At 43.1% G+C, this 14,947-nt stretch overlaps 1 protein-coding gene across 4 annotated transcripts in view; it reads right to left on the bottom strand.

Annotated features, from left to right (window-relative positions):
* RRP9 (ribosomal RNA processing 9, U3 small nucleolar RNA binding protein) overlaps window positions 1-14,947 on the bottom strand; it is a 161,160-nt gene that overhangs the window by 91,466 nt on the left and 54,747 nt on the right. For all 4 annotated transcript variants that reach the window (XM_078661144.1, XM_078661145.1, XM_078661146.1 and 1 more), the window contains 2 exons: window positions 13,123-13,249; window positions 10,693-10,817 (listed from right to left, as the gene is read on the bottom strand). In XM_078661144.1, the coding sequence (XP_078517270.1) occupies window positions 10,693-10,817; window positions 13,123-13,249 (252 nt within the window). The remainder of the gene's footprint in view (window positions 1-10,692; window positions 10,818-13,122; window positions 13,250-14,947) is intronic.

Raw genomic sequence — 14,947 nt, 5'->3', positions numbered from 1 at the left:
CCCCGATCCCCCCGGGAAACCGTTTTGGGCGGGAAGCGTGGCTTGGCTGGTATGCCCGTAGTGGCGTAGCCGGGGCGCGCCTTTTCCCGCCCAAGAAGGGTTGTCCTAGACACCTACACCGTTCGAACCGCCCCGTAGGCGTGTTGGGGAAGGCCCACGCCCTCCCGAAGAAGGATAAAAGGAGCATCTTGCCAAGGAAGCATCCTCTTGTTCCTGTGCTTGGAAGCTGCACCTCCTCGTTGCTCGTGAGCCCGAGACGGAACAAGGAGCCAATTTTGACCCACCCACCAGCCCCTGATGACAGCGATTTGTATTGCAATAAAGTCAATTGACATGGATATTATCTCTTCTCAGGTTGTTTCGAAAAAGTTGGGATGGTCGTGATATGACAATAAAATGGTTGTTCTTTTCTGGCGAGGTATCACAGCTAAGTGTAAAAACTGTTATGGCATAGTTGGAGGTTTATGTTTTAAAATGCCCAGTATAACTGTTATTCTCTTTAGTTTAAAAACTGTCGTATTTATTTTCTGGTCGGGCGGTAAGGTCATGATCGGTGAGCAGTAATTGGAAGATCCCTAGAGGTGGGGCGCCACCCATTATGGATGGGAGCGCCCGGGGTGAGGCGGCCATTGGCCCCTCACACGGGGAGGCGGTACCCTCTAAGGATGGGGACGCCGAAAGGGAAGGCGGTCATCGGCCCCTCCCTGGGGAGGAGGGGCTACGGGCCCCTCCTGGGAATTTCCCGGGGCCAGGACATCCGCGACGGCGGATGTGGTAAGCAGTGTGGGGTGGGAGGGGGGTCTACGCTACCTTCTAGACACCTCACACGAGTCCTCGGACGACCACCAAGATGGCGCCGAGTAAATATGGGGCCCCCGTTAAGACAAGGGAAATTGGAAGTTGGCACAGAGGTACAGTCCTCTGTGCACCCGCCCCTCACAAGTGAGGGGGGAGTTATGGTATTAGGGATCTGACACCGGTTACGACCTTGCCGTTGGCCCGTAATGCTAGGATGTACAATTTGATTTTGAGAAAATGCATCGTAATGTGTAAATGAAATTGTACATGATATGAAACTGTTAATTTAATGTTTTAATTTTTGTTTCATATTTTAATAAATACGGCCGGTGAGGGTAACTCCCTCACCGCCTTCCAAAAGCTCAAGAACCGTTTCCGTCTTCCCATTCTTGGGATTTGTGTTGGGAGGGGGTGACGGGTATCCCGCCCATATGAGCATTGCTATGTTTGTTTCAATGACAGGCAAATCAACAGTGAAAACCATGGCTCAGACACTTCAATTCCTGCATGCTCTCAGACGCACTTCAATTCCTGCATGCTTCTGCAGCCCGTAACCCTCCTTCCCAGCCAGGCCAAACAACACATAGCTCAAGTGTTGAATAGCTGACCTGGCAAATTAGGCAAACTAAATTAGAAAAGCATCTTTGCATTAATCTCATTACATTTTCGATTGGTCAATACAATCTCTACATTTTGTCCTTTCTAGCACAGGGTGGATAGCAACTTTTGTATTCCACTGTTCCAATGTTCCTTACGAGACTGCAAGCACTAAAATATGTACATTGCAAATCTGGCGCAGGTAAAAATTAGAGCCTTTAAAGGTCTGATACAGAGGAGTGTATGGTTGAGAGGGGCAAGGACCAAGGCCATTTTCACATCTTTATTGCTTGATTTTGCTGGGGAGACAGTGTTACTCAATGTCGTTGAATGTTACTCATAAATTAGGAAAATGTCACACATAAGTAATCAAACCTTGGCAGCTATGTAATTATCTGCAGCCCTGAGAACCAGTGCAACATATGTGCGGAACCCTGCTCCCTTCTCCCACTGGCTGAATACACTCACACTTAGGCGGGACCACTGGTGCTGCGGCGAGAATGGGCTTGAATTGGGACTTAAAAACTGATCGACGGAGGTTCATCAGCCTCATCTTTGCAGGACTTAGAACTGTCTGCAGAGAACGGCTCATGCCCCGGAGTGCCTCTGTGTAGGCTGTGCGCAAAGGGCATGTGCAGGAGAAAAGAAGGCTGCAACGCAGGACCGAGCACAGAAGAGGCACCACTGAAGTGTGAACCCCCCTCGAGCCAGCGACCTACCGACTAGGTGAGTGCACTCAGATGCCCTGGACACTTCACCCATTTCGAAAAACTGCCAGGTACACATAACTCACTTCTTTGTGCCAGTGTTTTATACTCCTGCTTGAAGCCAGCATTGTTGCTAACTGCTTCTAGGTACTGAGCCGAGGCTGGGCTAACATTCCCCCACCCGAATAAAAAAGTGATAATGGGGAGCAGCGGCCAACAGCCAATGGGTCAAGGGAGCCGTGGGTCAAAAAAGTTTGGGAACCACTGGCCTATGTCCATCTGCTGCATCTCCCCTTTACAATGCTGTATTGGGTGTTGTGATTGGTGCTGTACTTCTTGAGTTTACCCGCCTCAAAGGTTTCAGCTCTCTCTTTATAATAGTAGTACAGATATAGATGTACTGATTACACAGTGATTTATTAAGTATTTTTTGCTGCTGAGCCTGCAGCACCTCCTCCGAGTAATTCTTAGACTTCTTTGTCTCACTATGCTCAGAATCAAGTGCCAAAAAAAGGTACTTGGTTCCTGGTTAAGGATTCCACAGTATAGGGAACGAAGACACCAGTGGCAAAAGACCCCAAGTTGTTACAATTATGGCCCTATACTACATGCCTGCCCTGGGGTCCTCTGACCATATTCCTGACAAGTGCATGCTACAGCCATTAGTAGGCCTGGGCGGAAGTGACCAAAGAATTCTGCCTCGCTACACGGAGTTACGCAAGCAGCGGAGTGCATTAGGTTGTCCTGTTCGCCAAGATTTTAAGAGCTGGGTGTTTGTCCCTCACTGGAAAATCAGTGCGAACTGCACCATGCGCAGCGCAAGAGGGTACTGCTTCTTTCTGCCACTCTAGTAGATGTTCTACTCTAGCAGCAGCTTCCTAAACACTGTCGTGACCATTCGCGACCACCAGCGTTGAGAAATCTCGCTGGGAGGTGGTCTAGAGTTGGATTGACAACTTAACGATGCCAGTGTCGCAGGTCTTTACCCTATATCATTTTCCTATTCTGTGATGTGAAGGCATTTAATTTTGGGTAGCAACCATTGCAATCTGTCTTTAAGACTTTGTACTCCCTATAGTTGAAGAGGATATTGATTATCTCCGATTTTGTGGTCTGAAATCTCATCTATGTCCTCCAGCAAAGACAATTGTGCTGGAATTGATGTTTCAGGCTCAGTCACAGTTAGCAGTATATTACCCGCTATGCTAGGATGGGTGCATACTACGATAGCCAAGGCTACCACTACAAGTGCAAGGATGAACTGCGGACAATCCTCTCATTCCCGGTTCAAGCACAAAGCTGCCCAACATACTACCAATTACCTATACCCTCGCTTGCGGAGCTTTATAGAACATTGTAATCTATCCCATCATCTTAAGACCTATTTTTGGTAGGATTTCAAATAAAGTTCCAGCTCACATGATCAAATGTTTTTCAGCATTTATTAATATTAGCATCACTGGGATTTTGTTCCACCATCTCTACTAGGTGGCTTACTTTCCTGAGGTTATTCCTTCCTTGCCTGTTTTTAAAGAAGCCAACCTCATTTGCCTCCAATATATAGGACATTAGAATGTTCACCTGTACAGCTGATACTTTAGGAAATAACTGATTCGGTGTTTTGGTAGGAGTATAGTATGAAATGTTGTACATACTGGGATTCTTTCATGGTTTTGTGATCAATGTTTTATCTATTTTCTCTACCACTAATCACACTAATTGGATGTGCTCTGTCAACCAACTGGTGCCCCAAAAATCATTTACCTGCTACAGAAAAACCATCAGCACCTTGGCAGGCAGCTAAAAAAAACGGTCACAAACAAGAACGGATATGGTGCAAAAAGTATGATCGTAACAAGAGATAAAAATACAAACAACGTGTCCATGTGTACAAAGAAAAGATTCAAGAAGAAACATACTCCTATTTTACTCGTAAAATTACATACGACGAAAATTCAGCTAGAACTCTTTTCCAAACAATTATCTCCTTAACCAATCTCAACAATACCAATATGTCGACTGGCAATCAATCCTTCTGTAACGAACGGTCAGAATTTTTTCACAACAAATTAGTGGAACTTTACAATGAGTTTGTATCATATGAGGATGTTAGTCGAAATTCTAATGAAGTGTTTTCGGCACCTCAAATAAGCAATACATTAACCAATTTTTACCCCCTCATGTCAGAACAAGTCAGCAGGCTAAATCTGGATCATCATCTGATCCATGCTCCCAGCAACAAACGGATGACTTCAAAGACTGGTTTTCCCCACCTTATGAAGATCTTTAATGAGATATTCAATGTGAGATATTTCCCTAAAGCCTGGAAAACAGCATCAACCTTAACTCTTGAAACACACACACACACACACACAAATAGCTATCGCCTTCAATTTCCAGCCGAAGTGGTGGAAAGGGCAATGAACATGGAATTTCCCTTTTTTTCTTAGAACAACTTTCTCCTGGACTAGTTTGGTTTCAGAAGCAGGCATAGCATGGGCACAGCCCCAATTGTTGACACAAAAGAAATTTGAGCCTCCAAGGATCAGGGAGGGAAATCAGCACTGATCCTTTTTGAACTATTGGCGGCTTTCGATACAGTTAACTACAAGGTCCTACTGAATAGCCTAAACAGAATAGGGATAAAAGCCATCGAATTGGCCACACTTCGATCATTCCTCTCAGACAAAGAACAATCTGTATTTTTAAATGGTTGATCTCTACCGCTTTCTCCTTGCCTTGTGTTGTCCCGCAGGGATCATCACTAAGCCCAACATTTTTTAACATATGCGTTACACCCCTTGCAAGCTTGATCAGCTCTTTTGGCTATTCCTTGGTGTCATATGCCGATGACACGTAAATCATGGTTTCAATTTCCAGTCATTTGAATGAAACAGCAGTTAGATTTCACAACTGCATGGAGGATGTGGAGAGACGGATGAAATAAAAAACTGTCTGAAATTAAACTTGGACAAGCCAGAGGTTCTTTTTGGCAACAACCTTGCATTCTGGTCCCCCGCCTGGTAACCAAAGAATATGGGGATACTTCAGACCCCTGTCAAGGTCAGAAACTTGGGTGTCTTTAGATGACAAACTGACATTTAGAGCACAGACGAAAGCGCTCACTTCATCCTCTTTAAACACTTTAAGAATAGTAAAAATAAAAATTCATTAATTCCCCAAGAACTTCAGAAAACAGTGATTGTTACCCTTGTCCAGTCAAAACTATTACTGTAACGCTCTTTACCTTACAATGCAACAAAGCTTGCTAAGAAAGCTGCAGACTCTGCAGAATGCAGACGCTCGGGTGCTTCTAAGTTCCAGTCAGCCTCCAAGCCCTACATAAATGGCCACCAAAAAACGTATCACTTTCAAAGCCCTCTGTATCGCCCGCAAGGCCCTACATGGCTCAGGCCCTGAAAATTTGAGAAAGAACCTTCAATGGTATACACTTGCCAAAGTGCTGTATTCTGTTACCATTAAAAATGTGAGGATTTCCTGTATTATACTGGCCAACTGAGGAAGCAGGAGTTTCATTGGCGGCACCGCCTCCCACTATCTAAATTCACAGGCCACCCTGTTTAGGTTCAGGAAAGACCTATAAACGTGGCTTTTAACACTCAATTATAACACTGTCCTGTTAAGTTTCTCCTTCCATTCTCATAACACTATAAGCCCCATGAATCCTCAGCGCCAAGATCCTTCATGGCATTTGTGCCCTTTACAAAAATAAACATTTACATGAACTCAGTGTCCTACATGCACCTTCATCCTCTGGAAAAGGAATCTCCTAGCTGGCATATGATGCATTTTATCATCTCTGTGATGGATTATTTGCAAATTTGTTGTAATTAGAGATAGTTGCTCCCTTAAAAACGCCGAAGGTCTACACAGAACCCGTGATGAACTTGCTGATCAGTACTTTTTATTTTGGCAGCTGTGCTCAATGTGAAAGTCCTCACTGTTGCCTTAAATGAATCTAATCCTACTGACACGGAGGTGTTCTGCTTCTTTTTTCAGAAAGAAGTTGGTGATTTCTGACACTATTATAGTCTTTTCTTATGGGTGCCTAAACGGGATGTTAAGTTTTCAGATCTACCATGTATTGTGTTTTATACATGCGTGACATATGGTCAAGTGTAACCAGACGTGTGCCTCTTAAAGCTGCTGCAATGCAGCTAAGGTATCTTAAAAGGCAGACACATGAGCAGTCCAATTATCATGGGATTACAGTGAAAGGGACTCGGGTAGTGAGACTCACCCACATAAAAGGTCCACCAACCAAGTGATTAAAAAGCGAAAAATCTAGGTAGAATAAATGGGCAGAACCCATTTCGCTGCACCAATGTATAGTGTTTTCTCCTCTTCCTTCAAATAATTTCGATGTGGGCATAAATGGTTATAGATATTTCAGAAATCTTTGCCTTATCTGCACCAGTGTCAAAAGATAATCTATTTGCATGGACATTGGAATAGAAAGTACAATCTTTCTCATCAGGGTAGAGTGCACACCAAGTATCCTCCAGGCCTAAGTACGTAAACTTTTTTTACAGCCCCTCAGTCATCCCTCCCACTGTCTTAACAAAAGCCAGAGCAATTACTTATTCACGGGCCATTACTTTCCCCAGGATAGCTCTAAGAAAAACATTTTAGTCTGCATTAATGAATGTTCTATTTTAGCACCACAATGCATTTGACCCCTTAAGTACCGGCATTTAGGACCTTTTTACTTTTGCCTTACCCACCACCACCTCCTCTTTACATAGAATAGCTTTCCCTGCCGTTTACAAGGGGGTTGATGCCTAGATCGAAAGACAATATTTCTTGTGTTTTATACAACTTTGGTCCTTTCTCAACAAATGCATTTCTTGCATTGAAACTATAACTAGATCATGGTTCAAAATACACCCTCATAGTCTTCCTTTGATTGGTAGAGTTAAAACCACTAATGTCAAGTGATATCACTTTGTATTTACGCTGAGAAAGGTTTGCCGTATCCTAATCCTCCGACAAGCTGCCCAGAAATTGTGCTGCTGTCCTATTATCCCATTATTCGCTCCTTCCTCACCTTTTATTGAAACCAGGTCAACTGTCCACAGCATACCCTTTGGTACAAAATACATTTCATTGCCTATTGGGTGATTAGTGCATGCCTCAAACACCCACCCCACCACTAGTATTATGATGGGTAAAGACCTAGGGTCTAATTAGGAGACTGGCGGTCCATGGACCACCAGACTCGTGGGGGTGCGGAGGTCTCCAGACTGCCCCGTTACAACTAGGGAGGTTGGACCGCCATTGCCACACCGCAGCCGCGGGGAAACCGTGATTCCCTGGCAGTGTTGTGGCGGTCAGGAGGCCGCAATACCCTTGGAGGGACAGTCGCTGTCACGCCAAGCATACAACAAGATTTCTCTCCGCCAAAGTTTTCATAGTGGGCCCACCACCATAAAAACCGTGGCGGAGAGAAAACAAAGGGGGCCCTACAGGCCCCCCCTGCTGCCTCACGCCATGTGGATGCATGCACCCCAGTTCCTGCACAGCATGGACTCAATGGTTTATGTTGTGTAGGAATTGTTTTTGCCGTTCCGATTGCGGTGCCCATTTTCAGGGCACCGCCGTGGGAACGTAAAAAAAAGCCCGCCAGACATGAGAAATACACGTAATCTGGCGGGCAGCCTGACCACAGGTTTGGCAGTGTGGCAGACCTAGCGCTGCGACGCCAAACTTGTAATCAGGCACCTATTGACTTCCTTTCTTCAATTACTAACTAGGTGATGGCTCTTTCATAGTGTGATTCTTCTCCCCCTCCCACCATGGTCAGTGGCACCTTATGCTGGGCACCCAAGGTCCATCTCTTTTCCCACTGAACTCCCTGGGCTGAAAACATGATTACATCAGCAGTTCCCGCAGGGGGCTACAGTTTGTGGGTCATACGTTTGTCTTAGGTTCCCTCTCTTTGAAAAGGGTTTCCTGTTGTGTCAGTGTCTGGTTACCTCTGCCAGTCTCTTCAAAACCAGGTACCTTGACCATACTCGAGTCATCTGACTAGCATCCTTCATCTTCCAAATGCAAGATTGCTCAGCCTTCTTCCTATGAGGCGATTGCACTTTCTTTGTGGTGAAGACTGAATTCAAATGGGTGAAATCAACTGTAGCAGATGTTTTTAAATGCCATTTCTTCTGTGACTGCTAGCTGCAACTATACTCTTCAGCTACACTTTGGTGCCTTACAGGTCACAAGTGGATGCAGCTAGAGCTCTTCAGCCTACGGACTTGCACTACAGACGAGGTAGTCCCAGGACCAGTGCTTATCAGCCCTTTCGGAATTCTCAGTAGATGAAGCAAAGCGGTCACCATTATCTGGACATGCACTGAATAAAGATCAAACACGCCCCTCTGTTGATACTTCCTGATCGGGTTTCCAGGTGCACAGCCCCCATTTTGAATGCACCTTGCTTGGTTTAGTAAACTACCATAATTTGGTGCTTGCAGGTGTGTTTCTCTGTGCTCGCCAAGAGTCTGCACCAGCTTTCCTGTAACTTATATGTCATTCAATATGTCTGGAGGGATGGAGTGCACGTGGGTTCCTAACTCGCAATGAACTTATGCAACAGGTGTCTCCCTTGGGCGAACATCTTTGCCAGACACCTGCATGATTTTTTTTCTCCTTATTTTTGATTACAATATGTTGGTTGACAACCAAGCCTGCCTGGCAATCTAAGGTGAATCTAGCTAGAATTATTACGACGCAAACCTTCTATACCTAGGGCGGTGGTTCCCAAACTTTTTAGAACAATCCACTTTTTAGAACGACAAACATTCGAGACACTCCTAGCTTTAATGTACATGTTGCAGGCGATTTTTTTATGCAACTAAAGCTTCATATGGTAGCACACAGTCATTTACATACTGAACATTTTCCATTGAAATGGCCACTAAATTTGCACGGACGTACAGTTTTACTGATAAAACTTTACTGCATACAAATGGTAATGTTTGGAAATCTGATTTCAGTGAATATTTATCATGTGTGCACCACCAAGTAAGGAGTCTTGATTTGTGTTGATCCGAATAAATCTGTTTCTATTACACTTAAGAAGTACAAAAAAAAGACTTCATTTTTGCTTTCCTAACTGCTGAATGTGTACAGTTCATTTACAGTTATTTATATTTGTTGGGTGTTGGAAAAAAACCCATCCTACAGCCTTTGCGTTAACTCTATGTACCAGTGCAAGACTATCATATTATTCACTTTATTTTTGTTCCTCTCAACGCAAAGTGAGAGAAGCTTGTAAACACATATCACCATGTTATAAAGCAGCAATTTGTCTAAGACATAGCCTGACATTTGACCTCTATCTTGAAGCAAGCCAATGTAACAAGATAAACACAGAAAAGTAAAAGCATCTTTATTTATTGCTTGGACTTTCGCAGCCTACCAAAAACTAGCTGGCCACCTACTAGTGGGTAGCGGTCCAGTGTTTGGGAAACACTGACCTAGGGTCTGTCAAAGGGGTTAATCAACACCAAAGTCCTTGCCTAAAAAGGTAATATGTGAAGTCTCATGCATCAAAATGCAGGTCTGCAGGCTTTAAAAGAGTGCAATAACAATCCACAAAGGCGTATTGACTAACACAGGTGCTTCATAATAAATACAAAAAATCAGCCCTTCTACCTTTGTTGGAACTTTTCATAACAGATCCGACCCATGGTATCCGACAACCCTTTTGCCATTGAAGCAGTCAGGTGTATAGACTTTATCAATGGCTGTTCACCATAACCCACTCAGACCCGCTGCATGAAGCAAGGCAACCATAAGGTAAAGTACTAAATTACAATCAGTACAACATTACATTGGGAAAAAAACACTATAAAATCCCTCCTAAAAAGGGAAAATAGCGACTGCCATCATACCAACTGCCATTGTACCAACATTATATCTCCATGGTTTGCTCAGGTGAGTAACCAAATTCTTTGCCTACTCTGTAATCTGTGTGATTCCATATAAAAATGACCTGTTGACAGGCTTTAGCCCAATGTAATAACAACCCTCCCTTAAAAGCCTACTTACTACCTATAACACCAAGGTTTTACTGTGAGTCAAGCGTACCAGACTGGTCATCACTTTCCGCAATTAACAGATCAAAACTGTAGAAACCAACATATTATAGAACTTCTACATCAGGAAGGATTTATAACTTTTTAACATAACTTTTCACAATGAACCAATAAAGCCTCCAGCCCTTATATTTTGCTTTAACTATAGCAAAAACAGGCCTACCAAAGTATGCATAAACTGGGAACTTGCAAATATGTAGAAAATGTGTTGGAAAAACTAGAGCATTAATACAGAGTAATAAAAATCCAGCCTTAATTGTATATGGACGTTAAAATATGCCATCACAACTGTGTCAAGCATATTGCCTTTATCGTAACAAAAAAAAGTTACTGACTTTATGCATCAATATTTTGACTTCAGACAAATGTCTGAAATACACCTCTCCCCAACAGCTCTCCAGCTAGGCCAGATGGATTCTGTAAGGCAATCTATGGTAGTACTGTGCTTACACATCCGTAATTAATCTTACCAGATATTTTCCATCTGAGGAGATGGACATGCACAGGACATGGGCTGTGTGACCAACATGATGATCCTCTGTTCCTTTCTTTCCGCCGTGGATAGTATGTAGCTTTTTTCCACTTGCGACATCCCCTGTGAAAACACAGCATAAGTCACACATGCTCAATACATGATAATCAAATGTCAAGTAAAAACGAAGGGCTGAATGCAAGTTTAATGGGGCAGATTGTTATTTTATAGATATTTTATTATTAATCACACAAACTTAAGCTGACAAGATGCTTGAACCCGGAAAATGACAGATGCCCAGAGGACAATTGTGGTCTAATTACAGCTTCCAACTGACACGAAAAAGACAACAGTTGGGATTGGCCTCTGATCATTGAAGTTTACTTTATATACTTTACACAATCTGATCCCCAAATTATTTCCCCCACCTCCTCTAATTATCGGATTATGGATCACTCTTTCCCACATAAAATAAGCACAACTTTCACACTAAAACCCCTAATCTAGAAACCATGAAAAAAGACTCAAACATGAAGGGCTTTAGTTCACACTTTATAATGCTTTTCAGCTACCCGAAAAGCGGCCTGCACTTGTAAAATTGACGTTCTTAACATAATCTGGTCCTATTTCTATAGCAGGCATCAAAACAGTTAAGGGAAGGGTTACTCCACACATATGGGTAAACAGTATACATGGTTCTTCATGGTGGTGGAATCCAATGGTGTGTGGATGTTTTTGGTAGGTTAATGAGGTCTGACCTCGGCTGCGATGGCTCTACTGATGTGCACTGGACTCTGCATTGAGAATACGTCTTTAAATATTCCTTGGAGGGCATGAAACGCAGAGAGAACGCAGGCCGTCACTCTTGGCTGCTACCAATCTGTCAAGTTGTCACAACCGTGTGGTGTACCTCAAGGCTCATCCCTTAGTCCGACACTCTTTAATATCTATGTGTCGGACCTGGCCAATGTCATCAAGGCATATGGGATGAGCCTAACCTCATACGCGGACGACACTCAATTGGTCATGGCAATAAGAGGTGATGGAGAAGAGGTAGCCGAACGATTTCAGAGAGGATTGATGGAGATAGGTGAGTGGATGGCAGCTAATTGCCTAAAACTTAACTCGGAAAAAACCGAGGTGATGATTTTTGGACAACTCTCACCAGAATGGCCCGCCTCGTGGTGGCCCCAAACGTTTGGTGCCCCTCCCAAACCGGTGACCAAAGTAAAAAATTTAGGAGTAATTTTCGATGACCATTTAAACTTCATGGACCATGCCAGCAAAGTGGCCTCCACAGCCCATTATAAATTACGCATGATTCGGAAAATAAGCCCTTATCTCCCCACAACTGCTATTAAAACACTGGTGAGCTCATTAGTCCTGACATCACTAGACTACTGTAACGGGCTTTTTATTAACTCACAAGTTAGAGTTATAAAAAAACTCCAAACCATACAAAATGCGTCAGCTCGCCTTATTCTTGGAATCCCTAAGTTTGCTCCTCTATCTAACGCAATAATAAAACTACACTGGCTGACGATCCAGAACAGAGTCAGATTTAAATCACAGTGCATTGTCTACAAAGCACTAAATAAACAGGGCCCACAGTTCCTTACAGACCATCTACGTCCTTACCAACCTACACGTCTGCTGCGTTCCACCAACAGCAACCAACTATCGGTACCTCGCACCAGGACAGTGATGTGGGGAGATCGACGTTTTGTGGTAGCAGCTTCCAAACTCTGGAATACTCTACCCCAGGACATCAGAGCATGTTCCACACTGCTCCAATTTCGCAAAAAATTGAAAACCTGGTTGTTCAATAAATAAGTCACGGTCGGGATAGAGGTCAGAGCACAGCAGCTTAACTAACATCAAGCTGGCAAACTAATTAGCGCCAAGACACCTCCGGGTAAATGTTGCGCTTTATAAATGCCAAAAAATAAATAAAAATAAATAAATGAAAGTGGTGGCCAGCCTCGACAAGAAGCTAATAGGTGAGGTTAGGCAGGACCCGCCTAGATTCATGGGCAAGAATGGAAAGAGAAATACCAAGGAGGTACGAATAGAAAGTCATTCACCTAAATAACCTCAGTATCTAGTCAATCTATGCACCAGATAGTGTGGACAATGTGGACCAAGCAACAAGCAGCCGGTCCTACTTGAATCCTCGAAATCCAAAATCTAGTAAGCACTTCTCCAGTCCTCCATGGGCGGTGCAACTAGCCAATAAAACTATCCCTCATCTCTCCTACCTCCTTCTGAATTGTCTAAAACATGTTGAAAAAAGGAACTTCCGATATAATAACTTGTACCCAAAGTTCTTGATGGTTAATTGAATTCTCACTGTTTATTCTAAAGAATACATACCCTTAAGAGCAGCTACTCTACAGAAAATTCTTAAATTCTAAAAAAAAATACTTACACTTAATTATAGAACAATCTTTTGCAGAAGAAAAAATGTGCTGATCATCAGGGGATATGACCAAACAGGTGATAGGTAACTGGTGACCTCGTAACAGTCGGATCTCTGCTGGGTCCGGAGGCTGCAACTGCAAAACAACCCAAATTAGCCATTTATTATAACATAATAAATTACTATGAGGTCTATAGAACAGTGTACAGGAATTCAACTAATTCTGCAGGGATCTGTACATAACATTTCAATACCACCCCCATAAGTATTTCATTACTTGTTTTTATATACGGTGTGCCTTGCTTGGCTGAGATTGGGTGTTGGTTCTCGTGGAAAATAAAGTTGGTAGGGGAAATGAGTCCTCAAGAAATGCTCACAACACATTCTCTTTTCCTTTGGTGTGCACCTAGTGACCTTTGAGGATTTCCAAATTAGAGGTTCCCCATAACAATTCAGAATAACTCTGTTGATCAATAGTGCCAATGTAACTAACATACCATTGTCAATCTTCTTTTAAAAAACAAATAAAAAAATCACTTCCATTCAAGTTAAACTGAAAAATGAATACAAATTTGAATCTACGGTTCGAAGTTAGTCCGAGCACGTCCTCTTGCGACGGTGTGAAAGGCAAGACTAGTAATTGACAGAAGACCATAGGAGCCCTCTGAATCAAGATCCGTTCCAAGTTATTTTTCGTTAGTCATCTTTAGTCAGAAACTGTTCAAAGATTTTTGCAACTCCCACTGTACAAAATAGCCAGCAATAATACTACATGCTCCAGGAAGCTGTTCAGAGTCCACAATCTAGTGTTACATTCTGCATGGAGTAGAGGTATATTGCAGAGCTTTTTACTGACTGAATAGGAATCAAAATGATGCTTATTCCACTGTTAGTTGATTATCACTCTCTAAATCTCTCTCGCCGACATGATGCGTTAAAATTTAATTTACAGAAGTTAAGCTCAATAATAAACATTCTGGTTGGAATCCGTGCTGAGAATCAAATAGTACTTTATTCTTTATTTAAAAGGACCCATTTCAACATGAATCCCATTGTCGTTGCCCGGCATGATGAAGCGTTAGGACTTCAATAAACATTCCCATGACGGATAACTAAAAATACTTTAAAGTTTTCCTATCTCCATGACTTGATATTTACTGATCCAGATAACCACAATTCGAATTGCATCTCCCTCAAAGGAATCAGTTGCAAATTAGAGGGACCATTTGATGTAGGATCACATTCATTAAGCCAAACAGATAACGGAAAAGGCCTGGATATCCTCTCGAGTCTGATTCTAGACAACAGTAGCTAGTAAAAGGTGGCTGTGTTGCATTGGGGGAAATGGGAGCATTTCTTAGTAAGCCTGTAGTGAAAGTTTAATGCTTAGCTCTTTTGATAGCATAGTATGGTACACCATACAACACATTTAACTTTGAATTATTTAGAAGCTACAGGTATGCTAGAGAGATGTAATGGAAAAACGCTATCTTTATCACCTGGTGGGTTGGGCGAGGGGTGAAAGCAGGAAAATAAGTGCAGAGTTTTTCTTGGAGATAAGGAACCTCTTTTAGGAAGAAAGAGATGGGCTCCCTTGATCACCATTTTCGTGCAAAGAATGTGTAGGGGAGTTGTGACCTGAAAACCAGAATCTTGCTTACTCCATCAGCAAAGGTAACAGCCACTAAAGGCAGCTTCTCTATGGGTTCTGTTAGATGGGGACCTGGAGGGTCGGCCGAGCACAAGGGGAGAGGCCTCCGGTGAGGGCCGTCTCCAGCGATCGTACAGACGAGTAACTTCCCCCCCACAGATGGACGCCACACGAAGATCAGCT

Source organism: Lissotriton helveticus, chromosome 9, assembly GCF_964261635.1.
Source record: "Lissotriton helveticus chromosome 9, aLisHel1.1, whole genome shotgun sequence".
Taxonomy (NCBI): Eukaryota; Metazoa; Chordata; class Amphibia; order Caudata; family Salamandridae; genus Lissotriton; species Lissotriton helveticus.
Note: the sequence above shows the minus strand (reverse complement) of the source record. Positions and strands in the feature narration are given on the sequence as shown.